Source organism: Terrapene carolina, unplaced genomic scaffold (genome assembly GCF_002925995.2).
Source record: "Terrapene carolina triunguis isolate 2854851 unplaced genomic scaffold, T_m_triunguis-2.0 Scaffold138, whole genome shotgun sequence".
Lineage (NCBI taxonomy): Eukaryota > Metazoa > Chordata > Testudines > Emydidae > Terrapene > Terrapene triunguis.
This window is the reverse complement of record NW_020664489.1, coordinates 5880781-5895739: the sequence shown is the minus strand read 5'-3', so window position 1 is coordinate 5895739 and position 14959 is coordinate 5880781. Positions and strand designations below refer to the sequence as shown.

The following is a 14959-nucleotide window of genomic DNA, read 5'->3' as shown; positions in this document are numbered from 1 at the left end:
GCTCCACAACAGGGAGGCTGGAAGCCCTGGTGTGATAGGGCTGCTCTTCAACTGTGGGAACCTGGGTTCCATCAGAACCCTACTAGTGACTTGACAAAAGTTCGTTGAATCTGACCTGGTTTCACGAGACATTTTGGGTTCAACAAACTGGTGTTGTCTGACAAAACTCCGATTTGTTAGAAAATTTTCAACCAGCTCTACCTAGTTCATAATTAAGGCTACGTTTTAGTCACAGGTATTTTTAGTAAAAGTCACAGACAGGTCATGGGCAGTAAACAAAAATTCACGGCCCATGACCTGTCCATGACTTTTCCTAAAAATACCTGTGACTAAAACTTGGGGGGAGGGGGAGGATGGCCTGAGTGCTGGAGAGGGGGACAGGTGGCGGTGCATGGCTTGGGATCCCTGTTGGAGGGGGGACCCTCGCTGGTGCTGGGGAGGAGGGCAGGCAGCAGCGCGCAGCCTGGGATCCCCGCAGGTGCTGGTGGGTTGGCGGGGCTGGCAGGCTCCCTACGTGACTCCTCCCTCCCTTCCCCCCCCCCCCGCAGCAGCAGAGTTTGGGTGGTGGGAGGGGGCAGAGTGGGCATGGGATGGGGTGAGACGGGCCCTGGGCGGCGCTTACCTGGTGGGCTCCCTGGAAGTAGCGACATGCTCCTCACTCAGCTGCTAGGTGGAGGCGTGGCCAGGCAGCTCTGTGTGCTGCCTTCGCCTGCAGGCACTGCCCCCGCAGCTCCCATTGGCTGCTTCCTAACAATCTTCAGAGCACAATTCTTCTTCCTACTAGAGAGTCAATCTTTAGGCTTGTAGCTACATTTCCTTTGATAGTTTTTCATCATCCTTTACAGCAACCTAATTTTAATAATTTAGATTTGCTGGTCAGTAGGATTCTTTTTAAGTACACAAGCTGATTGTTCTAATGCAAAAATATGTGAGGGAGCATTGTTTGTTATTGTGGTTTTTGTTTGTTTTGGTTTTTTGGAGACCTGGACTTTATCAATGGTTTAGTGGTAGCAAAATGCACTGCAGCCTGTATGTTAAGAGTTCAGATCCTGGGTTGTTCGGTTTCGTAGGCTATTAGGCCTGGGAGGATGGACTCAACACTACATCTGTGTATGTAGATGATTTAGAAACAACTTTGTTACATTGTCAAATGTAATGCCACTTTTCCCCCCCATTGTTCTCAATCTGTATTCACATCTGCCTTCTCTTAACTACCTGAATAAATTCAGCAATTCTAACAAACCCTTACTGGAAAAATACTTAGCAAAATTGATCTAGATACGTACTAAAATACAAAAAGCACGTTGTTGATCATTTAATGTCTGGCAAAATAATTTTATACCATAAACAGGGTATGGATTCAGATTTGTCTTGTTATCCAGAATCTGCTTGCTTGCTTTTTTAAATTAAAGCCTCTAGTGTTTTGGTTGAGAAGAAATTTTAAAAAAATGTCTGTGTGTAACCAATGCAGAGAGAACTGCCTCATTAATTTTAGGAAGGTGTTTATTCAGATGCCCAGTGACAATGATTTAAACATCAATATTAACTGTTTCATTCCTCATGTAAGAAAGGAGATGAAGGATCATAGATCTCCACAAGAAACTTTGAGCACCATTTCACTTTGGTGCCCCAAGTGGAAAGTGGTTAGGAGATACCACCATTTAAAAAAAAAAAAACTTCCAATCAAGAAGAGCCTAACAGACCCCATGGGTGTTTTCGAGCCTTACTTACGTCTACAAAGCTCACAGCAGCAAGACTCCCGGCCTGGATCAACAGACTTAAGCTTGCAGGGCTCATACTAGTACTCTTTATAAAAAAAAAAAAAAAAAAAAAAAAAAAATAGCAGTGTAGACCGCTCTTCGAAGTAGCAGCTTGGGCTCTGAAGCCAAGGGAGGAAGGGGTAGGCTTCAGAGCCCGAGCTGCTATTTTGAAGAGCTGTCTATACAGCTATATATACCTATATCTATCTATATATTTTTTTTAAGAAACCTAGAGAATGCCAGAGTCTGTCAACCCGGGCTGGGGGCTTGCTGCTCTTTGGGTAGATGTACCTACTGAGGTTGAGCCAAGCTCACCGAACCTAGGGAGTATGAACAATCATACTTTGAATATCTGCATAATATACTTTGAAGTTGGTCTTATTTTGCTGACATGCATGGGCAGAGTTTATTTTGTGGGCACAGCTTTGAAGAGCCTGACCACCTCCCCTCCATGCCCCCCACCCTGTATGAACCCTGATCATAACTTCAATGAGAATTACTCTATTTTGAAGACTAATTCAGATTTAAATTTGTATTTCTTGCATACCCTGTTGTGCCTGTACAACAAATATATTCAAAACCGGAGATGGTTGAACAAAAAGCACAGATTGCTTTGATAAGGACTGACTTATTTATCACCTACTGTATTATTTGGAGACTAGTTATTTATACCTCAGAGTAAGATCAACTGATGAAATCATTTATATCTGACAATTTAGTGTATACTTCAACACTCTGTATGAATGTCTCTTAACTTGGGTATACCTGTTCCCTGATAGGAGACATTGTTCGATCCCGGGTACTCAGAGAGAAGCTTGTTGAATTGGAAACAGAAATTGAAAGATTCAGAGCTGAAAATGCATCTCTAACAAAACTCCGTGAAGAACGAGAGAACTCCTTAGAAAATCTCAGGTAATTTTTCAATGGAAGTATTTCAGTGTATTTTATTTGCTTAGTAAATACATCTCCTTAACTGTTTGTTTAGTTAGAGCAAGGGTGGGCAAACTTTGTGGCCTGAGGGCCGCATAGGGTTTCGGAAATTGTATGGCGGGCCGGTTAGGGGAAGGGGTCGTGGCCCAGCCCCCAACCCCTATCCACCACCTCCTGGGACTCCTGCCCCATCCATCTCTCCCCGCTCCCTGTCCCCTGACTGCCCCTGGAACCCCCGCTGCCCCATCCAACCCCTTCTCTCATTCCTGACTGCCCCCCTTCAACCTCCGTTCCCCGCCCTCTGACCGCCCCGACCCCTATCCACCCCCCCCCCCGAACTCCCCTGCCCTCTATGCAACCTCCCTGCTCCCTTACCATGCTGCCTGGAGCACTGGTGGCTGCTGGCACTACAACCGCGTTGCCTGGCTGGAGCCAGCCATGCCGTTGCTACTGCGCAGCACAGAGCACTGGGTCAGGCTGGACTCTGCAGCTGCGCTGCCCCAGAAGCTCTCAACCCTGCTGCCCAGAGCATTGCGCCGGCGGCGGAGCGAGCTGAGGCTGTGTGTATGTATGTGTGTGTGTGTGTGGGGGAATAGCAGGGGAGGGACTGTGGGGTAGCCTCCCGGACCAGGAGCTCAGGAGGGTCCCGTGGGCTGTAGTTTGCCCACCTCTGAGTTAGAGCTATCAATAGATAGGCAAATGAGCAAATCTGCAGGTAAGCACAGCAGTATTGGGTAGTAGTAAATATTAGAGATCTATTTCAAGGGTGGCCAAAGTTACTGATCCTTGGAGCTGCATATGATGATCTGCAGAAGTCTGAGTGCTGGGGGCACCTGCTCGGGGCTTCAGCCCTGCGGCAGGGTGGTGAGGTTTGGGACTTCAGCCCCATGAGTGGTGCCTGCTAGTGCGTGGGGCTTCAGGAAGAAGGGGCTGAAGTCCTGAGCCCCAGCAGGCGCCTCCTGCAGGGCTGCAGCCCCTAGACTCCCTTCCCACTGGGCAGAAGCCCCGAGCTCCACCTGCCCCAAGTCTGGTAGGTAGAGAATGGAGGGGCTCTGCGAGCCACACTTTAACTATAAGAGTCGCCTGTGGCTGGTGAGCCACAGTTTGGCCACCCCTGATATATTTAGTATATAGGTAAGTAATTGACATCTCTTAGAATATAATAGTGTAGATTTAGGTAAAAAAAGTTTGACACGATAGGTAGTTTAAATGTATAACATGCAATAAATAGCCTACACTGTATAATTAATCACTCAAGTTGCTACTCTAGAAAATGGATCAAAACATGATTTAAAAAAAGCTATACCCAACTTGTTCAGTATGAAAGCTCATATGGTTGGGAGATTTTTTTTTTAATATACTTTGACTCATTTAAAACTATCTTTTAAAAAAAAAAAAAAAAAAGAATGATTTTCCAGAGCTTGATGCTTTTACCTGGTGTCTTGCTAAAATGTGACTCTGATGCTGTCTTTTTGATCAGATGTTTGTTCCTGGAAAAACCTTCCTGGGCACATGTAGGCTGGTAAAGGGGTAGAGTTAGGGACGGAGGAAGGAGAGGGAATGCCTTATGTTGGATGATAGTGATCCCTTTTGCCAATTAAGGAATGTTATTTGCAGTCTCTGAAAAAAGGTCCTGTCCAGTTGTCAGTCAAAGCAACAGTAAATATGGAGGGGATTCTTGTTAGTGGGAACTGCAGAGATGATTCTTAAGACTTCAGCAGTGGCAGTGAGGAGATCCTTCTGACTAAATATATATTGTGTGTAATTTATTTACAGTGGAAAGTCTTTCTGGGAACAGGAGATACTATTTTGAATTACTGAGGAGTAAAATTCTAAATAAATACTCCAGACTTCGAAGTTGTTCTATTCCCGAACAATAAGCTACTTTGTGTAATTTCAGGAGAGAAATAGCAGACTTTGAACAGCAGAAAAAAAAAGAATTGGCTCGGATAGAAGAAGTTAAAAAAGAAGAAACGAGAAAACTCCAAAAAGACCGTAAAGTTTTTGAAAAATATTCCACAGCAGCTAGAGCGATGCCAGATAAAAAGGAGCGTGATGAAATTCAGGTAAGAAAAATCTAAAGATTGTTCTGATCTTCAGAGTGAAATTTCAGCTTTTCACAGTTGTGCAATTTGGAATTCGTAGATTCTGTTAATTTGAAGGGGTTCAATAAGAGAGAATATATATATATAATATATTCTCAAACTAGATCAAGATACTTGGCATCCATCAGTAGTTCCCACATTGAAAATCACAGGCTTCACACAAATATTGTTTTGCTTTAAAAAACAAAACAAAAAAACACTACTGAAGAACTGTTGTCCTTCTGTCAGACTCCCATAACAAAAAAGGTTCAGAATGGCACTAACAAAGAACATGACATCAAACCAATAAACCTAAATCAAGTTACAAAATATTACTGTAATAAGTATGTTGCAAACAAATTCATTCACTGTAGTGAATTGAATGCAAAATTGAACCTGTATCAAGCATCATTCTGTCCATAATTGTTGCATTCTAAGCAGTTTTATCTCATAATAGATGTTGATTATAATGTGTCTGATGCATAAACATGTCTTCTCATTTCCATCATGTTTAATCCTATCGCTTTGAAAAAGATAAGACTTGTTAGTCACTACTAGGGTGAATAATGTAGTTTATTGTAATCTTGGTATCTCAGATCTCTTTCCCTCTATCTTTTAGAATTTTGGATTTCCTTTTTAATATCTTACTATAGTTAGTGACTGAATTATCCATTATTATATGGTTAACTCAATCTAAGGTTGCAATTTATTTAATTCAAATTACTTAATTTCTGATCTCCTGTGAGCTTGTTTGGGGAGAAAAAGAGGAATAGAAAATGTGTTGTTGTTGTTGTTGTTTAGGCTGCCCTAAAAAATCCTTTCATTTGCTATTAAGTTTGTAACTATACATGATGTGCTTCCTGGCCCATCATGCCCAATGGATTTTTTCTATGCATATTTATATATATTCACAGTGTTAATATTTTGGCTTGAAATGTGAAACCAAATATAATCTACATGGCAGCATAACCCTTGTCAAACCATCTAGCCAGACGTCTCTGTATAATAATGATACCTAATTATTATATAGCATTTTTCATCAGTAGATCTCAAAGTGCTTTACAAAGGTGGTATCGGTATCCTTATTTTACAGATAGGGAAACTTAAGTTGCCTCTTTTTTTTTTTTTTAAATTAAGAAAGACAAGAATACAATCTTGAACACTCCTAAGAAAAAGTCCTTTTCCTTCCCTAGGACCTAGGGTGAGATTTTGTTACACTGCACACAGAACTTGCAGCCCAGGGAGAAGGTGAGCTAAGTTGGCTTTTAAGCCTCCTTAGCACCTTCCCTATCTTGGGCTGCTCTGGAGGCTGGAAGGTAGGCAGCCCTGGGAGAGTGACCTGTCTAAAATATTGTAGGCTGCCCAGAACCTCTGTAGTGCTGCAGCTCCATCCTCAGTATGCCCCTGAGGCCAGGTTTGTGAAGGATTCCAGTTCCTGTACCAGGGTAATCCTTCCTCTGCCAGAACAGGGGCTTTTAGAGCCCCTTTACACTGCTCTGGACCTTTTATCTGGTGTAAAGGGGCCTGAGTAGGGATGAAGCTCGCTGCCTGATTGGGAGAGAGATCAAGTAAGTTAATACAAAGTAACTCCTGTCTTTAGAAAACAAAACACACTTCCTGCCCTTCACACAAAGATGATTTCACTTGTTTTGGGTCACTGTCTTCTGTGCTGTCACTGCTAATGAAAGATTACTATTTTCTCTAGTCTGTGTTTTAATACAGCAGAAAATGACTGGCTTGTATCCTCCTACAAACAGTTGATACTTATTTTTTCTAAGGCTTTAAAACAGCAGCTTGCAGACTTGCAGGAAGACTTAAAGCGAAGAGAAGCAAAATGGTCAACTACTCACGGTCGCCTTAGAAACCAGATAGAAACCTTAACAAAGGAGAACACAGAGTTAAGGGAAGAGATCAAAATCATGGAAAGATTTCGTCTAGAAGTTTGGAAGAAAGCAGAAGCTGCTGAAAGCAACAGGAAAGCTGAAAGTTCTGGAATGAATTTGAAGAGAGCAGAGTCTGTAGTAAGTTGTGCTTGTTTTGAGGTATTTTAAACTGATTTTTGCAGATATATAGTGAGTTTTGGCTCATTGAATTTTTTTTTTCAGTTGGTATTCAGAGACCAGTTGGATGTTTCATTTAATTTAATGGGGGTGTATTGGTGTTGTAAGACAGTACACTGCTGTTGACTTCTACTGCCCCTATAAAACTGGATCTTCACTGTATGCAGGTACCATGCTCTCCAGGATCTTGCTCTCTCAAACTGAATTATTTTGGAGTTCAATGGGGAAATCAGTTGCAACTGACTTTGGTGCCTTTGCACTCCAAAGATTAGCAAGTGAAACCAGCCAGTCTTCACTGAATGATTTCACAGTTACATTAGTTTAAGTTTTAGTAGTCTGAGTATACGTATCCCTGGTGAACTGCACCAAGGTAAAATTTTGGGCTTGTGCATGGTAAGGAAGCAGAGGAAAGAGGAGCTCAGTCTTTCTTCTCTCCACAATATACTTTAAAAGTGTATAATTAACAGTCATTGCAATAAAAATTATGGACAAGTGGTCTGTGTTGATGAGTGCTATTGCACTGTAATAACATTGCTGAATAAATCATTCTTGAACTAAATAAATTCTTGATTATGTATTTTCAGAGTCCACCAACTAGATTTCAAAAAAGCCAGTTCCTGTCTCCAGTTCCTCAAATAGAAAAGAGTAGCAAGATGAATGGGAAAGGTTATTCACCAGTAAAAGGTATAAACATTTATTCAATAGGAGAATCCTATTAACTCTTTAAAAGAAAATTGCCAGTTTTAATGTTTGTTTGCAGAAACTGACAATTGGTAATATCTCTATTTTCCTCAGGCAATCCATGTATTAAATAGTCAAAGTATAATGCATGTGAAAGTTTAATAGACTTAATGCTCTGATAAATAATAAATATTGTCTTGGATAAGATTGTGGAGAAAGTTGTGGATACATCTCTCTCAGTATGTAGATGTGTCCCTGATCTCCTTCCCACTCTGGGTACAGAACTGGGTATGGCCCAGAGGCTGCATTGGTCAATGATCTCCTGGCAATGGATGAAGATCAGGTATCTGTGCTAGTAGTATTAGATCGATCAGCTGCTGTGGATACCGTTTTGATCGCCAGATAGTGTTCTCGTGCCTACAGACTCTAGTGGGAGTGCCCAGGACTGCTCTTCAGTGACATGATTGTTTTCTCTCTGAGAAATCACAAAAGAGGTAGTTGAAAGCAATTTCTGAAGACCTCTAAAGTGGGGGATGTTGCAGGGTGCCATTCTGTCATCTCCTCCTGTTCAACATATATATATATATGGGGCCATTAGGTGGGTTAGTAAGAAAGCATGAAGTGTTTTCAGTATGCTGATGACACCAAAATGTATATCTGTCATTTTCAACTCAGATTATGCGACTCAGATAGCTTCTAATTAAGATTGGGCCATGGATGACCGTGAGTTGGCTGCTCAATCCAGATCAGAATGAGGTGAAGGTAGAGGTGGTGGGGAAGCAGCTGGAGATAATTGGTTCCTTTGATTTGAGGGAATACATCCACCATTGGTTACTAAGATTTGCATTTTAGGAGTGATTATTTTTTTTTTAGATCCCAGCTGCTGTTTGACTATCTCATTACAGCAGTAGAACAGGTTTTTTTTGTTGTTGTTTTTACATCGGCGTGTGGCTAGGAGGTTGCAATCTTTCAGATGTGAATCTTGCTGATGTTTGCAATAGTCTTAACAAAAGCATAGCTTTGCACTCTACATGGGGTTACATCTTTAAAATCATTCAAAGAATGAGGCTGGTACAGAATGGTGTGGCTCACTTACTGAGTGAGGCATTTTGGTGGGAGCGTATGATGCTAGGATCTTCACTGGGTGTTGGTTGGTCTTTGGGTGCAGTTTAAAGTCTTGGCTTACGACCTATAAAGCCTTTATCTGTCTTGAGACTGATGTACCTGAGAGATTGCCTTTCTTTTGGTCCCATGTTGCCACAGCTACAGTCTGCAACAGTGCCTGAGCTGGACATCCCTCATAAAAGAGTGGGTAGCTGGAAGGACATTTTCTGTTCTGTAAGGGTTTCGAGATGCTGGAAATTGTTCCCCTCACTTGCAGCATTCTTGGAAGATTTGGAACACATACTATAGGGTTATTTTGGAAAAGGACAAGGATGAGCTGCCTATAAATCAAAATGGGTAGAAAGGAGTCTCTGTAGGTATTTTGCTGGCTGAGTTCCTATTGGAATGATTATCTCTGCTGTTATTTCATTATATTATATAATTAATAAATGAGTTAGGCACCTAGAGCTTTGGAAAGGTCCTTTTTATAATTTGAATCTATACATAAAATATAATACAGATAGCACATTTATTATTATGACTTTATTGTAGCTCTCTGCTACTATAGCAAGCAATAATATATCTGAGGCAACACACTTAACTGGATATTAATTCTTCTTGAGTAGCTGAAGATACTGCTTTCAAGTTAATACAGCACATGAGGTATGCAGATATCCAGTATAGTTTATCTATCATTCTGATAATTACATTTGCTTATAACACCCAAACTGCTTCTTGGCTGCTGAGACGATGTAAAATTAACAATTTTTATAATTTATATTTGAACAGAAAAGCCTTCTAGAAGACCTAAATCAGCACCTGTTAGTGATGGGAGTAACTTTGACAAGACAGTGATGCCACTAGAAGATTCCTCTAGGACTTTTATGATAGTAAGTCCTATACCAGAATGTTGTCTATTTTGACTTGATTCCAAATAGAATAGTTATCTGCATTACACAAATGTGCAGCCTGAAAAGTGATTTGTGAAACTGCCATAAGAACACTAGACAAGATCGAGTAATGACTACAATATTAAACTACTCTCTGGTAATGCAGAATACCTGTACAGAAAATTACACTTGCATCTAGTATTTGGAACCATATTTTTTTTGTTATAGTAGTGGGAGATGTTTGGTGATGGAGATGTTCAATTGCAGCTAAGCAAAATATCTTACAAAATTTACCAAATTTTAATAAATATTTGCAGAAAAAACTGGATGTTTATCTCCTACCTGAAGAAAGAACAGTGTATTTTGTAAGAATGCAGGTAGTTGAGACATACATCTTTATCAATTACTGTATGTAGCATTTGCTAGAAGTATATGAAACTTGAATAATGATTCTGTGCCTTGGAATCTGTTACTGATCTTTTAAGATAAGAACCAGATTGGAATTTTTTGGTAAAATGGAGCTCATTATAATCTAGGCAAAAGCTGATTGCCAAAACCTAACAGATCTTATGTGTGGATTTGTCATTATCCAATAAGCTATATCAAACCTTTTCTCTAGGTGCTTTGGGTTGATGATTCTCTTGGTCCCTCCTTGCTTTCATGAGCTGCCTTCTCAACTCCAGAAAAATCCCTCAAGTTTGGCTGCTTAAAAAAAAGATACCAGATGTGATAGAAAAGTTAGGTTATCTTTATGTTCCAGAAAAATCCCACAAAAATGGAGCCTGATTTAATGCTGTCACATTCTGGGTTGCAATCCAGACCAGTGAGGGGCTGTATCGCCACCTGCCTTGCAACTTGAGGTGTCTCACAATGTTTTGGTGCTGTAAGCTCCCAACCTGAGCCCTAACAAACAGCATGCAGGTCACACCCTAAGTGGCTATGTATAGCTGCAGCCTGCCAGCGCAGTCCAGTCACACACTAGCTTCCACGAGCCTTGGTTACCACTTGCATGGTGATCCCAACACACTTCCAGTCCCAGATTTCCCCCAAAAATATTTTCTGCCCTGTCCAGCTTTCTCCTGGACAGTTCAGATATTTTAGGTTTGTTGCCCCTCTAAGGGGATCCAGATCCAACAATTTGTTACTTTTAAATGGAGTTACCCACACAATTCAGTTTAAAGACAACACTGGAGTAGTTTTGATCAAAGAATAAAACAAGTTTGTAATTAAATAAAGAGAGAGGTTTTATGTTAGTATAAGGCATTAAAGTAGAAATGGTTACAAGAGAAATAAAGATAAAATGCTTCCTAGTACTTAAGCGTAACACTGTAGACTTGGTTCAAGGTGAAATCTTTTACCACGTTCCCAGTAACATTGCTGACCAAAATTCTCCGGCCAGGATTTGCTCCCAAAGGCTGTTTCTTTGGTCATCTTGGTGAAAGAGTGAGAGGTGGACAGGGAGAGATACCTTAGGGTGTTTTTGTGCCCTCACTTTATAGGTCAGTCCCCCTTTGAAATACGTTTTCCTGAAGGCTACCCTTAAATGAAGTTCATTTCCGCTGTGAGGCTGGAGTCTTGTGGTGAAAGAGGTTTCATGCCGTTGTTGCTAAGATGTAGATATTTGTTCCAACCCCCCTTCCTTGCCAAAGAATGGCCATTTTGTAGGTGGCAAGAGGCTTGTCCTTTGTCTTTGAGAAACAGGTTTATCCCCTCCCCAGACTTGTCTGATAAACAAACTTCAGTCATGATTTAAATTTTACATGCACACATTTCATCATGATATTATTGACAGCAAGTTATTAGTTTTTAAATGATACCTAACAGGGCATAATTTGTACAATGATTACTACAATAGTGTGGAGGGTATTAATACAGGGTTGCATTCTGTCAGTTGCTTACTAGAGAAATATTTTCATTTCAGGACATGTCCCCTACTGAAATATGTGTGCCATTAGAGCCCCCTACTCTTGTGTCTACAGGCAGTGAAGAAATACAGGGAGAAATTAACTATCCTGATGGAAAGGTAGGATCAGATTTCCTTTAAGAGGCTACAGAGAATAAATCTGGGTAATTAGTTCACGCTGCCAGGGGAACTCATCTTTGTTAGGGCTGCGATGCCTCTCTTGTTCAATTTATAAATGGGGCTGTTGGGTGGGTGTCCCTTTCATTTGTGAGGCAGTTAGTCTAAGATAAATGTTGTTAAAATCTAAATACCTAAATCACTATTTCATAAAAATTGTGTGTTGTAAACTGTTCCATATATACACAAAGATGGTTTCTTTCTGGAGTCCAATTGGAAATGACCAAACCAGCAAAAAAAGGAAAATGAGGATCTCATTCGTTCCCATCCTTCCCCCCACCCCATCAGTCTTTGTCTTTTGTCTTATACTTAGTTTAAGTTCTTTGGGTCAGGGACTGTCTTTTTATTCTGTTTGACTGTTAGGTTAGGTGCTGTACAATGTACATGACTGAGGCTCCTGAGTACTATGATATTACAAATAATATTTCAAACCTCTATTTAAAATAAATACGTCCTTGGGCCAGATGCTCAATTTAACAAGAATTTATACAATTAAGGGAAAAGAAACTAGTTTCTTTGCTTATTGGAGAAATGGTCTGACAGTGTGAGAAACACAGCTACCACTCTGAAACCTGTTTCAGGGATGTGGCTGACAAATTCATAAATGGCTATTCCTGTGTATTGCTTTCTGGTTCCACAACAGCATCTCTGGCTGCATTTTATTACTATTATTGGATCAAACCAGACAATGGAAAGTTATGGAAATTCAGGATTGGATGAGAAGTGCAAACAAACCTTGGCTCTCCAAGAGCTCAGTCTTAAATTCTGGGCAAAAGTCAGACAAATATTCTTCATCTAATGCTGGTTTACCTGTCAATAGCTAGAACTGTCAAACTGCTAAAATGGCCAAATTTAATTTTAACTGAAATTGTTGTTGAAAACTTTACCAGTTTTATTGCTGAACATCCACTTTTATGTAATTTACCTTTTAGGTTGAAAAGGTTTTAAAAAATGGCTGTCATCTTATATTTTTCCCTAATGGAACACGGAAAGAAATGAGTTCGGATGGAAAGACCATAACTGTAACATTCTTTAATGGGGATGTGAAACAAGTTATGCCCGATCAAAGAGTGGTATGTATCCAAATTATCTTTCCAACAGTTTATATGGCCAGATTTTCTTAAGACACTTATGATCTATTCTTCTCTACAGATTTACTATTATGCAGATGCCCAGACAACTCATACTACATACCCTGATGGGTTAGAGGTCTTGCATTTCTCAAATGGGCAAATAGGTAAAAACTATGAACCTTTTATCTGTATACTTTAATTTTTATATAAAAACTTTCTATAGTTATTTTGAAACAAAATATGCACATTGTTACAGAAAAGCATTACCCTGATGGAAAGAAAGAAATTACGTTTCCTGACCAAACTATTAAGAATTTATTTATGGATGGGAGAGAGGAAAGCATTTTTCCAGATGGCACTATTGTTCGTGTGCAAAGGTAAATTTTTGCTTTAAATATACCCTACAGGTTCCCACACAATGGGTGGGGGGTGAGAGAGTTCTTGGCACATTGAAGTTCATCCACCCTTCCTTAAATACTCATTTTCTGTGTACAGTGCTTGTCTTCAAGTTAAGATGGATATATTGTATGAAAAGATGAAAAATGAATATTTGTGTATAACTGTGGTATATCCACTAGTAATAGAAAAGACTTTTTAAAACCTTATTCAGCTCGAGAAGCTTACACTTGAAAATGTTTGATACATCATGTCTGATATATAGAAGAAATGTAGCATTTTATACTGAATAATGTATTTACACAAAGTACATCTAGTAATCTGCTTTTAAGAGATAGGAGTCCAAGCATTCATTTATTTAATCGCATGTACTAATATAGGCCCTGAAACAGGAAAGCACTTTAGCACATGCTTAAATAATTTTCCTGAATCAGGGACAAATTTATTTGGGCCTTCCAATGCTTCAAATAGGATGGTAAGCTATATTCCGTGCCTTGATTTAACTAAATCAAGAACAAACTTTCCAAAGATGCATGTTGCTAATGATTCCCATACTTTTACACTTCAGTGATCTCTACCTCTCCTTCCTTGCTTTAACTATTAAGACAGCCTCTCTGAACTTTTTTTTTTAAATTGCCTTCAGAATGCAGCTTTAGTATTGTTTAAAATTAACTGCAACACTAGTGATCAGCTGAGATGGTATTTATCAACTTTATTGTGATTTAATGAAAGTTTGTTTTTGACAACTATAAAGTTCTGGAAAAACAGTGCATGCTCTTTGAGAATGTTTACGAAGTTTCTACATTCAATTAAACCCCTGCCTACTAACTTTTAGTATGGTGTTGGAATTTCAGTTTAAGGCTGGCCCTGTCAGTCTATTTTATATTTAATTGTATACACTTTATTTAATACAGAGATGGAAGCAAAACTATAGAATTTAACAATGGCCAGAGAGAGCTGCATACACCACAGTTCAAGAGACGTGAATATCCAGATGGCACTGTCAAGACTGTGTATGCGAATGGACACCAGGAAACAAAGTATGTCTGTGGGAGAGTAAGAGTTAAGGACAAGGATGGTAATGTTATAATGGACACGAAGTTATAACATGACTTATGAAACTCTTGTAAGCACCTAGCGAAACTGTAGAAGTGTATATTTGTTAAAAAAAACTTTACCCAATGTATATATTGTACATAATTTTGTTTTTGATTGTCTAAAATAAATTTATTTTTAAAATAAACAGTGAAATTAAGGAGATGTTTCTGACTTGGTCTGCCAAAAGGGCTTATTTTGAGAAATTTCAATCTGCTTTCATTCTGCAGCTACTTCCTAAATTCTCTTTCAAGTAGCATATATCTAATTTATCACCAGATGCAATAAGTCTTGCTCGTGAAAGAAACCAAGTGCTGTTGTCAACTACAGGAGTTAGTCTTAAGTGATTAAAACCTTATGCCTAAAGGAGTGTCCTCTTTATGCACAAGATCACTTTTTGAATTTAAGAGCAACCCAGGATCTGCCCTCGCTCTCCCCCACCCTCACTCACTTTAACTGGGTTGGGGCCAAGGGGTTCGGAGTGTGGAAGGGGGCTCCAAGCTGAACCTGGGGCAGGGGGTTGAGGTGCAAGAGTGTGGGATGCAAGCTCTGGGAGTTTGGGTGCAGGGGTCATGTGGTCACACTGCACCTAATCTCATAAAATCCACTGGACATTTCATGAGTTTTACTTATTAGTGTCCTGTGTGGTTTATAGATCCAAAATCCTTCAGGGATTGTCACAAATCAGTGTAACAATCTCAACTATGGGGACTGCATTGGCTAAACCTGGGGCAGGAGTGAGGAGTGCAAGCTCTTGGAGGGAGTTTGGGTGCAGGAGGGGGCTTAGGGCTGGGGCAGGGGTTTGG

The 14959-nt window shown here is 40.0% G+C and overlaps 1 protein-coding gene across 3 annotated transcripts in view; it reads left to right on the top strand.

Moving 5' to 3' along the window:
* The window catches only part of CENPJ (centromere protein J), a 28237-nt gene extending 13979 nt beyond the window's left edge, over window positions 1-14258 (top strand). For 2 of the 3 annotated variants that reach the window (XM_024217073.2, XM_024217065.2), the window contains 10 exons: window positions 2540-2672; window positions 4591-4756; window positions 6553-6795; window positions 7419-7518; window positions 9409-9509; window positions 11431-11532; window positions 12522-12662; window positions 12742-12826; window positions 12919-13039; window positions 13973-14258. In XM_024217073.2, the coding sequence (XP_024072841.2) occupies window positions 2540-2672; window positions 4591-4756; window positions 6553-6795; window positions 7419-7518; window positions 9409-9509; window positions 11431-11532; window positions 12522-12662; window positions 12742-12826; window positions 12919-13039; window positions 13973-14165 (1385 nt within the window). In that variant the 3' untranslated portion in view covers window positions 14166-14258. Of the gene's footprint in view, window positions 1-2539; window positions 2673-4590; window positions 4757-6552; window positions 6796-7418; window positions 7519-9408; window positions 9510-9826; window positions 10727-11430; window positions 11533-12521; window positions 12663-12741; window positions 12827-12918; window positions 13040-13972 lie in introns of those variants that run through there. The other variant, XM_024217080.2, reaches the window with a different exon arrangement.
* Window positions 14259-14959: the final 701 nt, after the last annotated feature.